This window comes from Chanos chanos, chromosome 6 (genome assembly GCF_902362185.1).
Source record: "Chanos chanos chromosome 6, fChaCha1.1, whole genome shotgun sequence".
In the NCBI taxonomy this organism is placed as follows: Eukaryota; Metazoa; Chordata; class Actinopteri; order Gonorynchiformes; family Chanidae; genus Chanos; species Chanos chanos.
The window spans coordinates 47,674,558-47,689,557 of NC_044500.1; the positions used below are offsets into that span (position 1 = coordinate 47,674,558).

General features: G+C 42.4%; 1 protein-coding gene across 1 annotated transcript in view; it reads right to left on the reverse strand.

Annotated features, from left to right (window-relative positions):
- Positions 1-6,898: 6,898 nt before the first annotated feature.
- The window catches only part of mst1ra (macrophage stimulating 1 receptor a), an 18,813-nt gene continuing 10,711 nt past the window's right edge, over positions 6,899-15,000 (reverse strand). The window contains exons 10-20 of the mRNA XM_030776331.1: positions 14,941-15,000; positions 14,276-14,422; positions 13,593-13,746; positions 12,854-12,946; positions 12,003-12,206; positions 11,568-11,648; positions 10,831-11,012; positions 9,870-9,979; positions 9,509-9,674; positions 8,978-9,114; positions 6,899-7,924 (exon numbers count right to left, since the gene is read on the reverse strand). The exon at positions 14,941-15,000 is cut by the window's right edge and continues 156 nt beyond it. Coding sequence (XP_030632191.1) covers positions 7,711-7,924; positions 8,978-9,114; positions 9,509-9,674; positions 9,870-9,979; positions 10,831-11,012; positions 11,568-11,648; positions 12,003-12,206; positions 12,854-12,946; positions 13,593-13,746; positions 14,276-14,422; positions 14,941-15,000 — 1,548 coding nt within the window. The 3' untranslated portion in view covers positions 6,899-7,710. The remainder of the gene's footprint in view (positions 7,925-8,977; positions 9,115-9,508; positions 9,675-9,869; positions 9,980-10,830; positions 11,013-11,567; positions 11,649-12,002; positions 12,207-12,853; positions 12,947-13,592; positions 13,747-14,275; positions 14,423-14,940) is intronic.

Sequence of the window (15,000 nt, forward strand, 5' to 3'; positions counted from 1 at the left end):
TTTGTGTGGTTGTGTGGTTTTACTGCGCCTGGAGAAAACGCGGCATGACTGGTCTAGGCTCGCCGCTGTTGAGCAATTCCTTGGCTGAACTCTGCTTGCTATTCCCAGAACCACAGATTTATGACCCTGATTAGACTGGATCGGATGTTTTAAAGACTTTTTGAAAGGCAAGAGATTGTGTGAATAGAATTCATTCTGTAAAACACTTCTCAGTACTTTCATCAAAACTTTATCGGGTTTTAAAACATCAAGCAGAAGTCATCAGCGCTAAGGGATTTCATTTTTTTTTTTTCCCCATGAATTAGAAAATGAATCACACACCCATAGGACTTTCAGATCAAATGTCCTCCTGTTTGTTTCTGACTGGGTGGTGAAGTGAAACTTTTTAGATATCACATTACCTCTGATAAGATTAAACATACACACTCATTAGTATATGAGGTTTATTTAGGACTCCACAGGAACTCCTAAAGATTGAACGAATTCTTTAAAAGCAGAGCCCGGCTCTGTGGTTGTGTTTGTTGCGTTATGTGGTGTGTACGTGTGGGACAGGGACGCACTATCTGTGAGCTCATGAATTGTAAAGAACCTGAATGAGAGCGTGAGTGCGCAGAAACTGCTCTGATGGATTCTCTCACACAGAAAGCGATGGGAACGTGACGATTCCGAGATTGACGTCAAATGAAGACATGTGATTATGTTCAGTGTCAAGACCTCAGATAATTCCAGTCTTCTGTCCATTCCCTATCTATCTATCTATCTATCTATCTATCTGTCTATCTATCTATCTATCTATCTATCTATCTATCTATCTATCTGTCTGTCTGTCTGTCTATCTATCTATCTATCTATCCATCTATGTATCTATCTGTCTGTCTGTCTGTCTGACTGTCTGTCTTTATGTCTGTCTATCTATCTATCTATCCATCTATGTATCTATCTGTCTGTCTGTCTGTCTGACTGTCTGTCTTTATGTCTGTCTATCTATCTATCTATCTATCTATCTATCTATCTATCTATCTATCTATCTATCCATCTATCTATCTGTCTGTCTGTCTGTCTGTATGTCTATCTATCTATTTATCTATCTATTCCAAGCTTGATGCAGGCAGTGGATGACCTGCAGTAGTGCTAGCAGCAGGAAATGAGAGAAAACCTTTATGCACTGTTTTTAGTCAGTCCTCAACTCTCTGTGCTAGTGCAGCTATGACATCTCAGTGAGCCCTGGTGTGTGTGTGTGTGTCAGGACATTAACAAACACAAGACTCAAGATGTCGTTAAGATTTGTCTTCGTTCAGTGAAAAACAGGACAGAAAAGTGTGCACATTACGTGTGTGTGTGTGTGCGCTTGTGTGCATATGCGTGTGTGTATTCTCTCTCTCTCTCTGTCTGTCTGTCTGTCTCTCTCTCTCTCTCTGACTCTCTCTGTCTCAGACGGCAGATCCACCAGGCCATCAAAGCCAATCATACATCATTATGACACGTCAGCATAGAGTGCTCACATCCATTAAGAGTCATGCGTCATTTGGACATGCACCATTCAGCACTGCACAACAGCTGAAATCAATCACAGATGTCCAACCTGAACCCTGGGCCAGAGCAGTGCAAATAAAACTCAGCCAAATTCAAATCTCATTCGCTCACTTTTTTCCTATCAGAAGTATACAGAGAGGACTGGGCTAGACTGGGTTAGACTGGACGGGACGGGACAGGACTGGAAGATTCAGGGCTGTTCAGAAAATGCGCTGCTTTCCTGTTCAGAAAAAGTCAAGCCGCATCCTCGCCCTCACCACAAATTTCATTTCCATTTTCAATGATAAATATGTAAAACTGGTCTCTGCCTGACTCTTCTAAAAATTGCATAAACTCTGGAGAGTCATATTAATATTTACACTGAATCAGAGTTTCACTGAAAGGGTTTATGTAATCCATACTCAGCAGTGCTGATCACAGAAACACTCAGAGAGTTCATTTGACACTGGTCAGTGGGTTCTGCTCCTCTAATTAAAAGACCATTAAATTGAGCCTTTTGATCCTTTGATTGTTTTTCACTCTGTGCATAAGAACTAAATAACGACAAATTATGTCATACTGAAATTATGTTGGTCGTGTGGTTGTGCTGTCACGCATGGAGCGGTGCAGGACCCAAGCGCAAGACACAAAGATGGTGGTGACAAAAAAGGAGGACTTTTCTTACAAAATGAAAATAAATAAACAGGTGCAAACAGGAACAAAAACCAGTAACAAAAGGGTGCAGCCTAACAGCGTGTATACAAACAGAAAACAATGATAGACCAAGGACAAGGCAAACACAAGGGCTTAAATACAGAAGGAGAACTAAATAGAGCAAAGCAGGATTGGTACAAATTAACGAGGTTAATAAATGAGACAAACAGGAACAGGTGAGGGGTGGAGACAGACACAGAACAGGAGCACAAAGACATATCAAAACAAGAGTCCAAAATGAGGTGCAGGCTGTGACATGTGCATTTTAGTAAAAGATGTCATTTCTTAATACGTTGTTCGATAAGCAGAATATTCCTATAGACAATAGATGCCTAAACAAGCTACAATAAGCCAATATAGAACAAGCTTTACAACACACATACAACAGGCTCTAGAACAATACACTCACACAAGGGTATTCCTGCACTTAGCCACTTAAAGGTGGAATGCACGCCCGTGAATCAGACAAACTGCACTTAGACACAAACTCTTCATTCTTTTTCTTCTCCTTCATTCTGTACTCCTCATTCTTTACCCTTCATTCTTTTTCTTCTCCTTCATTCTTTACCCTTCATTCTTTTTCTTCTCTTTCATTCTTTACTGTTCATTCTTTTTCTTCTCCTTCGTTCTTTACCCTTCATTCTTTTTCTTCTCTTTCATTCTTTACTCCTCATTCTTTTCTTGCGTTTTTCTCTCGCTGACATATGCAAATCTGAGCTGTCAACATGTTGACATTTTGCTGGCATCACATTCATTGGTATCAAATTACTGTGACTGATTTTACGGAGCCAGGTTATAATAATAAAAAAAAAGATCAAATAAAAACCTCTCTCGCATCGTTACTGATGAGTTTACAGTGTGATGAATGCTGACGCCTCTCACAGCACAGACATTCAGTGATAGATGAATATGGCACCTGTGTACCAGTCTGATGGGGTGAGGCCATTGGGAAACAAACTGGGAACAGTGCAGTTCTCCAATACTCACAGTAAAACTCTCAAATACTCACAGCAAAACTCTCCAATACTCACAGTAAAACTCTCAAATGGTCACAGTAAAACCCTCAAATAATCACAGTAAAACCCTCAAATACTCACAGTAAAAGTTTCAAATGCTCACAGCAAAACTCTCTAATACTCACAGTGAACCTGCTGTGATTGTAATACTTGCTCAAGATCTACGGCGATATACAATTCTCACTTACATCAGCAATTATAATAATAATAAAACTTAAAAGTAATGTTACATAAATCACTATTTTTCTCTTTTTTTTTTTTCCAGTCTCGGTCAGAGGTTTTCATGGCTGGCTTATTCAGGTTTACACTGCCTCCTGCTGGTCAGGCAGCATAAATTAAACTCCTCAGGTTTGAAACATGTTTCACCATGCACCTGCTTGCATGACAAGGCGTCCCTCTTTCTCATCTGTTAGACCCTTTAATTAGCAGAAACTGTTTAAAAAGTTAAAGGGAGCTAAAGTTGAGCATTGTCAGATATGAGCGGTTTGCCTTGAAAGGCACTGTGTTTTAATGAGGAATTCCACGGATCATTTTCCAGCGAAATGTACCGTGTTTCACCATGGGGTGATTTATTCCTAATTGGAGAATCAAAGTCAACACTGTCTCTTCACTCTGACTACATGGTTCATTATCATATCGTCAAACCCAGGCACAAAAAAAAAACCTGATTCACCCCAAAATATTCATCTCTCTCCCGTCGCCTCCGAGGAGAGGGTGACGGCCACATTCATTTATCTGTTGAGTCACTTGGTGTCAAGTGCGAATACACCATTAATGAGAACTGCATTCATTCACTCTCGTTTAGACCCGAGAGCAAAGCATTCAAACCAGCCACATCAAGGCATACTGTTCAGAGCAGGAGACAGCTGACGAAGACCTGTAAGGGTCAAAGTCCTTGCCTGTCTCACTGCCACCTGCACAGAGTCATGATGTACCTTGTCAGATGCAGATAGGGCTGGTGAAACTATGTGCTGAGGAGCTAGATGAGTGATTGTTTGAAAATGTGGGATTTCGAAAGGCCCTCCCACATGTGACGTTTCAAAATTCTGTAGAAACTCTTAACAGAATTTGACTGTTATTCCAACATCTTAGTCTCCAGTGTTTGGGCCATGTTTTTTTTTTTTTTAAAGTGAAAATCACAAACATATTGTGAAACTGCTCAGTAACAGTGATTAATGAAGGGCTAGGCCAGAGACAAGGGGACACATGGAATCTACACGGTCCGAAAAAGGTGCTGATGTTGGACAAATAAGAATCAAAACTGCTGGAATTTTAATTCTGTTGGAATCAAGCTTTAGTTTCTCTAGAGAAACATCCAGTTACAGTGAGCCCGTGTCTGATTTTGCACAGTGAAATGGAATCGCTATTCTGGCTCCAGCGGAAGATTCCATTACCTTCTCTATGACATCACTCTTATTCCAGTCATTTCTCATTTAAAAAGAAAAAAAAGAGCAGAGGGTTGCTAGGTGATTCCAAACAGTTGAGGAAGAAAAAAAAAGTAACGAGGGAGAATTCCGAGAACTCCTACATCATTCTCCGAACGCAGAAATGTGCTCGTTCTCACCATGCCTGAACAGATCTGGAGAATTTAACCCTAGAGATTAAAAAGAAACACACAGTGTCCTTCTTTCATCCAGAAAGCTGAGGAGGGATTAACTGTAATATGCATTACAGATGTATTACATCTTTAAGTTCCCCAGTGAGCAGTTAAAGCTAATGAGACTTCATAGGCCATAAGGCACTATATATATATGCTGGTTTTGGGAAAAGAATATGGCCTCAGATTTTGGAAATGTGATAGCGTCATCATTGAGAGCTTAGAGAAGCACTGAAAGAATAGCAAGTGGACCCTCTAAGAGAAATAGATCATCTCCAGTTTGGTCTGACTTTCACCGGCTAACCAAAGAGCAGGTTTCTGTATACTCCTCCTGGGCTGATAAAGGTGTTCTAACCCTAAACGATATCTTTGAGTTTATACTCCTTTAATGAGCTGAGGGTTAAATACTCCCTTCCAGGCAAATCTTATTTCCTGTGCTTCAGGCTGTGATCAGAATGACCAGCAAACGCCTTGCTGTGGAACATTCTGTCACCAAACCACACCACGGCCAAATGGGTTGACATCACTCACAGTACACAAGGGTTGGTTACATCTTTTTAAAAAAACCTCATTTCATCAGTGTGTTCATGAAGTGTAAGCTGCTATGCTGGTCTGGAATACAGAGCTGGAATGTTTGGGATATGGGCCGAAAATCTGATTGGCTCACCAAGATCTCTCTTCAAAATATCTGACCCATCGACTCAACAGGTTCAAACTCAGTCAAAGCACAAACACAATCCCAGGCAAAAGGGTCAAAATGGGTTCGGTGCTGTGCCCTAACTATGATTTCTACAACAGTAACATGGTAGGAACTTTCTAGGGTTTGTGCTAGGACTATTTAACTCCATGTTTTCACTGGGATAAAAGCCGCCAAAAATGTACTATGAGTGAATGGTGTGATCCTGACACTCTGGGTCAGTGTATTATATTAGTGTGATCCTGACACTCTGGGTCAGTGTATTATATTAGTGTGATCCTGACACTCTGGGTCAGTGTATTATATTAGTGTGATCCTGACACTCTGGGTCAGTGTATTTGTGATCCTGACACTCTGGGTCAGTGTATTATATTAGTGTGACCCTGACACTCTGGGTCAGTGTATTATATTAGTGTGATCCTGACACTCTGGGTAAGTGTATTATATTAGTGTGATCCTGACACTCTGGGTAAGTGTATTTGTCACAGCCTGCACCTCCATTTTGGACTTTTAGTTTGTCATGTCCTTGTGCGCCTGTTCTGTCTGTCTCCGCCCCCCACCTGTTCCCGTTTGTCTCATTATTAACCTTGTTAGTTTTATCCAATCCTGTTTTGCCCTGTTTAGTTTCCCTCTCTATTTATGCCCTAGTGTTTGCCTTGTCTTTTGTCTATAGTTGTTTGTGTTTTAGAGCACACTGTTACGCTGCAGCTTTTTGTTATCGGCTTTTGTTCCTGTTCTGCACATGTATTTTGATCTTTAGTTCAAGTAAAGTCTTCCTTTTTGTCACCTTAACCATCGTGTCTTAGCACTTGGGTCCTGCACCACACCACCAGCGTGACAGTATTATATTAGTGTGATCCTGACACTCTGGGCCAGTGTATTTCATTAGTGTGATCCTGACACTCTGGGTCAGTGTATTATATTAGTGTGATCCCGACACTCTGGGCCAGTGTATTTCATTAGTGTGATCCTGACACTCTGGGTCAGTGTATTTCATTAGTGTGATCCTGACACTCTGGGTCAGTGTATTTCATGTGTGTGATCCTGACGCTCTGGGCCAGTGTATTTCATTAGTGTGATCCAGACACTCTGGGTCAGTGTATTTCATTAGTGTGATCCGGACACTCTGGGTCAGTGTATTTCATGTGTGTGATCCTCAGAACATACAGAGGCCATTACAAACAAAGCATATTCCCATGAAGCAGTGGCCTTTTTGGGAAAATATTACATTTGATTGGGGATTGGATTTGACAATGAATACTCCTCTGTTCTTTATGATATCTGTACCACGAATGACAGTGATCTGTTTTCTTTTTATTTCAAAAACAAACATACAGAGCATCTGTTTTGTTCTCTCTTTATATGTTTACTGCTGTGATCCTGCACTGATGTCTACTACGTGAAAAGCCAATAAAAAAATATGATTACAAAAACAGATTACACCCCATCTCCATCATCACACACACACACACAATAAATAAACAGCTGTTGTTTTCAACACGTTTCAGCTACAGCATAATCTAGAAAAAAACAAGCAGCATAAAAACACAGTAACAAAAATCATTCGCTTTTACAGTTGATTGATCCTAGTCGATCTGTATTATGTTTTCTGAAAAGGCAGGTCAAGTAATGATACACTGTGATCGTATAGTGCTGCACAGTATTGTAACAACTTTGGATAATTCATTTTTAAGATGAATAACAGAACGAGAAACAAACAAACATTCATTCTTTCAAACAGAAGGCTGAGAACTGCAACTGTTTGAAAGAAGCTCTGATTCCGAAGCATGAACAGGCCAGTAGAAATAAAATAACAAAGGTCCGTTTGACTGGGAATAAAAAAAAAAGCCCTGTTTAACCTCCTGTGCAAAAGCAAGGCTGTGTTTCAGTGGCTGTCCCTGACAGCTCTCAGCGCGCTGTGCACACACTTCAGTCTTACCCAGGCAGCTGTCCTGACCGGCACAGTCACCTTCCCATCAAGCATATTCACTAAAGAGGGCAGCACGCTGCTCTGTCTCCTGCCTCCAACAGGCTGCTACTGAGCTACTGAAGCTTTGACCCTGGACGGTGTTTGACTGTAGAAGTACTCTTCACTAATACTCATCGGAGTGTGCTCTCTCTCTCTCTCTCTCTCTCTCTCTCTCTCTCTCTCTCTCTCTCTCTCTCCCTCTCCGTCAGGTGGAGGAGTATGAATCTGAGTGGGAGGGGCAGGAGGGGGTGAGGTTGGGGTAGGGGCGGGGCTGATCCAGGTTGACGTAGGTGACGTTGAGGTTGACGTAGTGCTCTCCCTCCAGGGCGGAGTGGATCAGCTTTACTTCCTCCACCAGGGCGGAGAAATCGGGTCGGAACTCGGACTCTGGAGCCCAGCACTGCAGCATGATGGAGTAACTGCAAACAACAAACAACAGGGTGAGCTAAACGAACTGACAGAAGACTGCTATAGTAAGAGTTTCTTTACATCTGTCTGTCTGTCTGTCTGTCTGTCTGTCTGTCTGCCTGCCTGCCTGTCTGTCTGCCTGCCTGTATGTCTGTCTGCCTGCCTGTATGTCTGTCTGCCTATCTATCTATCTATCTATCTATCTATCTATCCATTGTGCATGTTAAAGCAAGTGCACTTACTGTTAAATGCAAAATAAGGAATTCATACTGTGGTACCATTTGACAAGAATGCCAAGTGTCTGTGTTCTTTAACTTGATAACAGAATTATTTGATTATTATGTTATTGTTTTATTAATATGTTATTATTTTGCTTTTCTTTCATTAACGTTATTGCATTAATCAATGTAACTGTTTATGATAGTCTTGATTTAAAACTCTTTATCACAGAGATCATTACAGAACACACATGGGGGGAGGGGGGTAAGAGATTCAGAGAGAGAGAGAGAGACAGAGAGACAGACAGAGAGAGACAGAGAGAGAGACAGAGAGAGACAGAGAGAGAGACAGAGAGAGACAGAGAGACAGACAGAGAGAGAGAGAGAGAGAGAGAGAGAGACAGAGAGACAGACAGAGAGAGAGAGAGAGAGAGAGAGAGACAGACAGAGAGAGAGAGACAGACAGAGAGACAGACAAAGAGAGAGAGAGAGAGACAGCCTTACAGTGAGTCTGGGCAGTATTGTGGCTGTGCTAGCCGTCGGCCCTGCAGTAGGTAATGTGTGATGTCATACGGGTCGACATCAGGGTATGGAGAGAGAGACAGAGACAGAGAGACAGACAGACAGAGAGAGAGAGAGAGAGAGAGACAGAGACAGAGAGACAGACAGAGAGAGAGAGAGAGAGAGAGAGACAGCCTTACAGTGAGTCTGGGCAGTACTGTGGCTGTGCTAGCTGTCGGCCCTGCAGTAGGTAATGTGTGATGTCATACGGGTCGACATCAGGGTATGGAGAGAGAGACAGAGACAGAGAGACAGACAAAGAGAGAGAGAGAGAGACAGCCTTACAGTGAGTCTGGGCAGTATTGTGGCTGTGCTAGTCGTCGGCCCTGCAGTAGGTAATGTGTGATGTCATACGGGTCGACATCAGGGTATGGGCTGGCTCCTCTGGTCATCAACTCCCACATCAAAACACCAAATGACCACTAGTAAAAATCAAGTCAGAAAACTAAACTGAATGATCACAAGTACAAATCGCACAAGAACACCAAATGACCAGTCACACAAATCAGACAGAAACACCAAATGACCAATGACATATTTAACACCAGAACACCCAAATGACCACTGACACAAATCAACTTGTTTATTTACAGAAAAAAAGATTTTAGAGATTTAATATTTTTCACAGTTCAGACTTCATCTTGTGTTAACATGATGTGTATGTAAGTGAAACGGAGGGTTTGTTATAGGTGGTTAACCAATAACTGGTCCACTGTGGGCTTGTGTGGTCTGTTTATGTCATCTTTTAGTGTTTATGATTCTGCGGTCATGGGTGACTGACATACATAAACAGCGCCGGACTTGGTCAGTACTCACCACATCAGACTTGGTGGTGAATTTTTGTGTCTGTAAGCTCTCAATGGCCATCCACTTGACAGGCAGCTTGGCTTTCTTATGGTTTTGTACACTGTAGTATTCCTTATCATACACGTCTCTGGCCATGCCAAAATCAGCAACCTTCACCGTGAACGACTCATCCAACCTGGTGACCAAATCACACTGTTTCATTGACTGCGTCTCGGAAACACTAAGGTAACGCTGATGACAATATACAACACCACTTTACTCTGCATGTCCCTAAGAACGTCCTGTGGTTCTGAATAACACTAGCTGCTTTGAGTGAGATCCAGTTATCTCTTTCCTCTCTGTGTGATTGACGGGCAGGGGCGGGACTTACATGCAGTTCCGTGCAGCCAGGTCTCTGTGGACAAACTTTTTGTGTGCCAGGTACTCCATTCCCTTGGCAACCTGAAGCCCGAAGCCAATCAGATCCTTTACTGTGGGGCTCTAAACAAAACAGACAGCCAGAATAAACCTATATTATCAGAGACGAAGCAGAACTTGCTATCAGACCACTGTAATTTCTCCAGTTGTTCATCTATTTACTTTACTCACTAAAAAGTCTATATTTGTGCCAGAAAAAAAAACCTTTCAGAGTATCTAAATGATCGTCATTCTCTTAATGATTTCAACATTTTTCCATTTATCATCCCCCATTCATCTTGAATATAAATATTTGTATTGAGGTAAAACTATGTCTGAAAACTCAGTCCACGTAGCATGTGTTAGGTCCTTGTGTATCACTGGTTTTATCCTAGTTCATTCTGATTAATGGGCTTAAAGAAAACAAGTGATAAGGGGAGAATTTGGAGAATGTTGAGAATTTAGAAAAATTCTTTACCCTTTAATTTCTCAATAATTTAAATAATCTATGTTTTTATGTGACACAAATCTGCACAGTTCCAGAAAAAAAGTATTTTTAAAGAGAGAGAGAGAGAGAAAGAAAGAGTGAGAGAGAGAGGAGAATTTATTTACAAAAAAAAAACATTACTGAGTGGCACAGTATGGTATATAATACTTTAGAATTAAAATGAAAAAGAAATCGATACAATTACCATTACATATCAATACAAAACAATTACCATTAAAAAGACATCTTTTTAATACAGATACAGATGCCGTTACAAATCAGTGCAATCCATTTACCATTACAAATCAGTAAATTACGAAGAGCATAAATACCTGTTGATAAAAGTGTCTTAAGCAGTAAAGAGTAACAGCTGAACACACAGAGAGTGTGAACTGAACCATGACTAGTGAAGTGTGAGTAAGAGTCAGGGGGGGAAAGGGAGACTTACCCTCTCCTCACTGCGGATGAAGTGCCGTAGGTCTCCGTGTTTCATGTATGGCAGCACCACTAGAGGGAGCCCCTGAGCAGGGAGCAGAATGCCCAGTAGTGAGAGCACGTGGGGGTGGTGAAAAGCCTTCATCAAGATCCCCTCCCTGAGAAACTGCTCTACTTCCTCCAGATCAGTGATCCCTGTTACACACACACACACACACACACACACACACATACACACACACACACACACACACACACACATACACACACACACACACACGCACATACACACACACACATATACACACACACACGCATACACATACACACACACACACACACACACAGAGTTATCACAAACACACAACAATGGGGAAGGAGAATGGTGTAGGGTGGAGTATTCTGTGAAAGGTTTCTCAGTTTCGCTGAGTAACGTCGGTGAAAAATCAAAAGCAGCCCCTAGCTACATTCCTTATCTGTCCTCCTAGTGAACAGCTGTCATTTCCTGGCTAAAAATTCCCAGCTGAACAAGAAATCCCGCTCTGTGAAACAGCCCTACTGAGAAAACAGGCCAAGATATTGACATGTTTGTACGTGCACTAACCTCCTGGATGTTAACCATGTGTGGAACAAACGTCTCCACTGCGCCTTACAGTCTGAACAGTTAAGAGCCTCTTTTTTTCTCTGACTTAACTAGACTGTGAACAAGAACAGACGCTCTGTGCAAACACTCAGAAAGGGCCGACTTACGGTTTAATGATTTCACCGCACAGTGGACTTCCTGATTGCTGCTGTCAGTGAGGTAGCCATGGTACACCGTCCCAAAATGACCTACGTTAAAAAAACAAACAGCGTTTGACTCGGTTTCACCCAATTTCTGACAATCAATGAACACCCGCATTTCGGCTTCATTTTGTTTCATTTTAAATTAGCACAAACACAAGTTACAAACACGAGAGAGGAAAACAAGGAACCAGAGAGCAAGGCCAGCTCATGATGGACAGATGAACAAATGGATAGATGGATGGATGAATGAATGAATGAATGAATGGATGAATGGACAGTGATGGATAGATGAATGAATGAATGAATGAATGAATGGATGAATGAAAGGATGGCGATCGGACAGATGACATATGACTCTGCTAACGGACGCGTCCGTGCGGTCAGCTGTCAGTGCCGTACCCTTGCCGATGACTTGCTGGTGCTGCAGGTTGAGTTTCTCGGCTGGGATCAGCACGTCCTTCACCTCCTCCAGGAGCTCGGGGCGGAGCGTCACGCTGGAGATCCTGTCGGCGGACATGAGCGGCGTGGAGGCGGGGTCGAAGGCGGCGTACGCCAGGCCGGAGAACGCCACGGTGCCAGAGGCCGAGGGGCTGCTCGACAGCCCTAACGGAGAAAAACAAACAAACAAACAAAACAACAGAAAAGAGCGAATGCATAAAGAGGTGGAACCAAAAGACTCAGCGTTCATCGCTCCTTTCAGTCCATTAGAGTTCAGGCATTAACTTTTCCTCTTTTTGTTTTTTTTAGAGATGCTACGTTTCTGATTTCATGATAATGTTTATAATAATCACATCCACATTCATTTGTCTTATAGGACTGAGAAAAACAACAATTTTCATTCAACTGAATCACAGGGAAAAATGAGGAAAATGAACCCTGCATGTTTCTACAGTTTATCGTGTCTTCTCAGATCTGAAGATTGTGATCTATGCCCAGTTCCTTTCCCTATCACAGCCAGTGCTCTGTACACACCTATTTTTTTTACCTGTTCTGCTGAGACAACATGTTTAATCTCTTCATACTTTTGCTTGCTGTTTATGAGTTTCTGTATTTTTGGATGTAGCGTATGTGACTGAACCATGAGGTATGTGTGTGTGCGTGTGTGTGTACGTGTGTGTGTGTGAGAGTGTATGTGTGTGTGTGTGTGAGAGAGTGTGTGTGTGTGTGTGTGTGTGTGTGTGTGTGTGTGTGTGTGTGTGAGTGTGTGTGTGTGTGTGTGTGTGACAGTGTTACTGAGCTGCTGCTCTCACCTCGTCTGTAGTCCCCTTCGGGCAAAGAGTTCGGGTTAGAGCCTGGACGATAGTGACTGGACAGTCGCGATAACTCTCTCTCCGCCAACTCCACTGCACAGCGTGGAAAAGTAACAGGACTTATTAACAGGGTCAAATGAACAGCACTGACAGACAGTAAAGAACAACGTAGCTCCAGTCTTGGAATGCTCGAGTGGGAATGCTGCAATGCTTTAGGAGGAATCTTGGTACTAATACTACATAAGAGAAAACATAAAATATAACAGTGGTGGATAGATGGATGGATGGATGGATGAATGGATGGATGGATGGATGGATGGGTGGATGAATGAATGGGTGGATGGGTGGATGGATGGAGGGGAGAAGAAAGGATGGATTTATGGATGGATGGATGGGTTTATGGATGGATGGATGGATGGATGGATGGGTGGATGAATGGATGGATGGATGGATGGATGGTTAGAGGAGTGACCAGGAGAATGTGGGGAAGGTTAGAAGAGTGACCAGGAGAATGTGGAGAAGGTTAGAGGAGTGACCAGGAGAATGTGGAGATGGTTAGAGGAGTGACCAGGAGAATGAGGAGAAGGTTAGAGGAGTGACCAGGAGAATGTGGAGAAGGTTAAAGGGTGACCAGGAGAATGAGGAGAAGGTTAGAGGAGTAACCAGGAGAATGAGGAGAAGGTTAGAGGAGTGACCAGGAGAATGAGGAGAAGGTTTTGGCCTCAGAGACAGATCTCACCTTTCTTCCTCTTCTGGCAATGTCTCATAACCATGAAGGCAAGTACAGCGCCCAATACCAACGCAGCCAAAATTCCCAAAACCATGCCCACTATGGGGTTACTGTTTTCCAGAACCACCCAGCCCACCTCATGGATCTTCCCATTCACCAGGACCTGCCAGGGAGAGAGAGCAGAGAGCTACACTGGCTGGCCATACTTCAGTGATTTTTAAAAATTAATCTAAAGAGGTTGTCTGTTCTCAGGGCCTGTCTGCATTCACTGACGTCTGTTTTCATACTTTTATTCATATCAGGTGTCTTTCAGGTGAAATTGTTCAAACTTTTCAGCCTTTGAATATTACCACTCCTTTTCTTACTTAACATTAGAAAAAAACAAAAAACAAAAGCATTCTTTGAAATGATAGCATAGAATGGAATTGTAATCTAATAAATGCAGTGCCTTGCACTGAAAAGGTTAACCACATTTTTGTCAGACAGAGTTCTCTTTATAATGGTGTTCCATAACAACAACATGAATGACAGCCAGTCTAACACCTAATCACGTCAAACTCAGAGTCACAGACACATGATAGTACAGTATGACAGTCTCCACACAGTGAATCCCGACTTCATTTAGTAATCAAACATAGAGTCCCTCTGCTGTTTAATGGTCAGTCAAGAGTGTACTGGTTTAAAACCCTCACCCTGACCCGGACTCCCTCGCTGGGTATGGTCATGTTTTTGGGGATCCGGCAGGTGATTTCATTTTCCAAGATTTCGGCTTTGCAGTCAATTCCTCCCACGGTCATGACGATCTGCATGCATTTGCTCACCAGGCTGAGCTTCACGTGCTGAAATCAACGAGCAGAATTCATTCAGCGGATTCATTTCTCCGGAGCCATTCACATCCTCAGGTGCTTTTTAGCATTTATGAGTCTGCTGCAGCTTCGGACTGTGGAATCAGCAGATCCACATACACTACAGTCTGTTACCCAGGATTACCAGATGGGCACGCTAACTAAAGACAGCATTAAACCACCAAAAGTTTTTATTTTGAAATTAGAATGGTGAAAAGGCTTAGACCTGAGCAGTCATGCAATAAACTGTATTTGTTTGTTTGAATAATTAAAATGAATAAATGATGTATGCATCGAGGCATGTTTGTATGTTCAATATCAACACATGATCACACAGCCAATAAATAATGGCATTCACAGACTGTAATTCTTGCATTCAAATAAACCAATGAGATTTCAAGAACCACTTGAATGGCAATGTCAGTTACAAATGAGATCTGCTCAGGAAGAAAGCCCTCAGTGCTTTGATTTCAGACTGAGTACGAAGACGTGAGTGGACAATGATGACATACGTGCAGAGAAACCTCATCCTGCCCGGGCCTGAGTTTGAGAATGTTTCCCTCCTTCTCGAT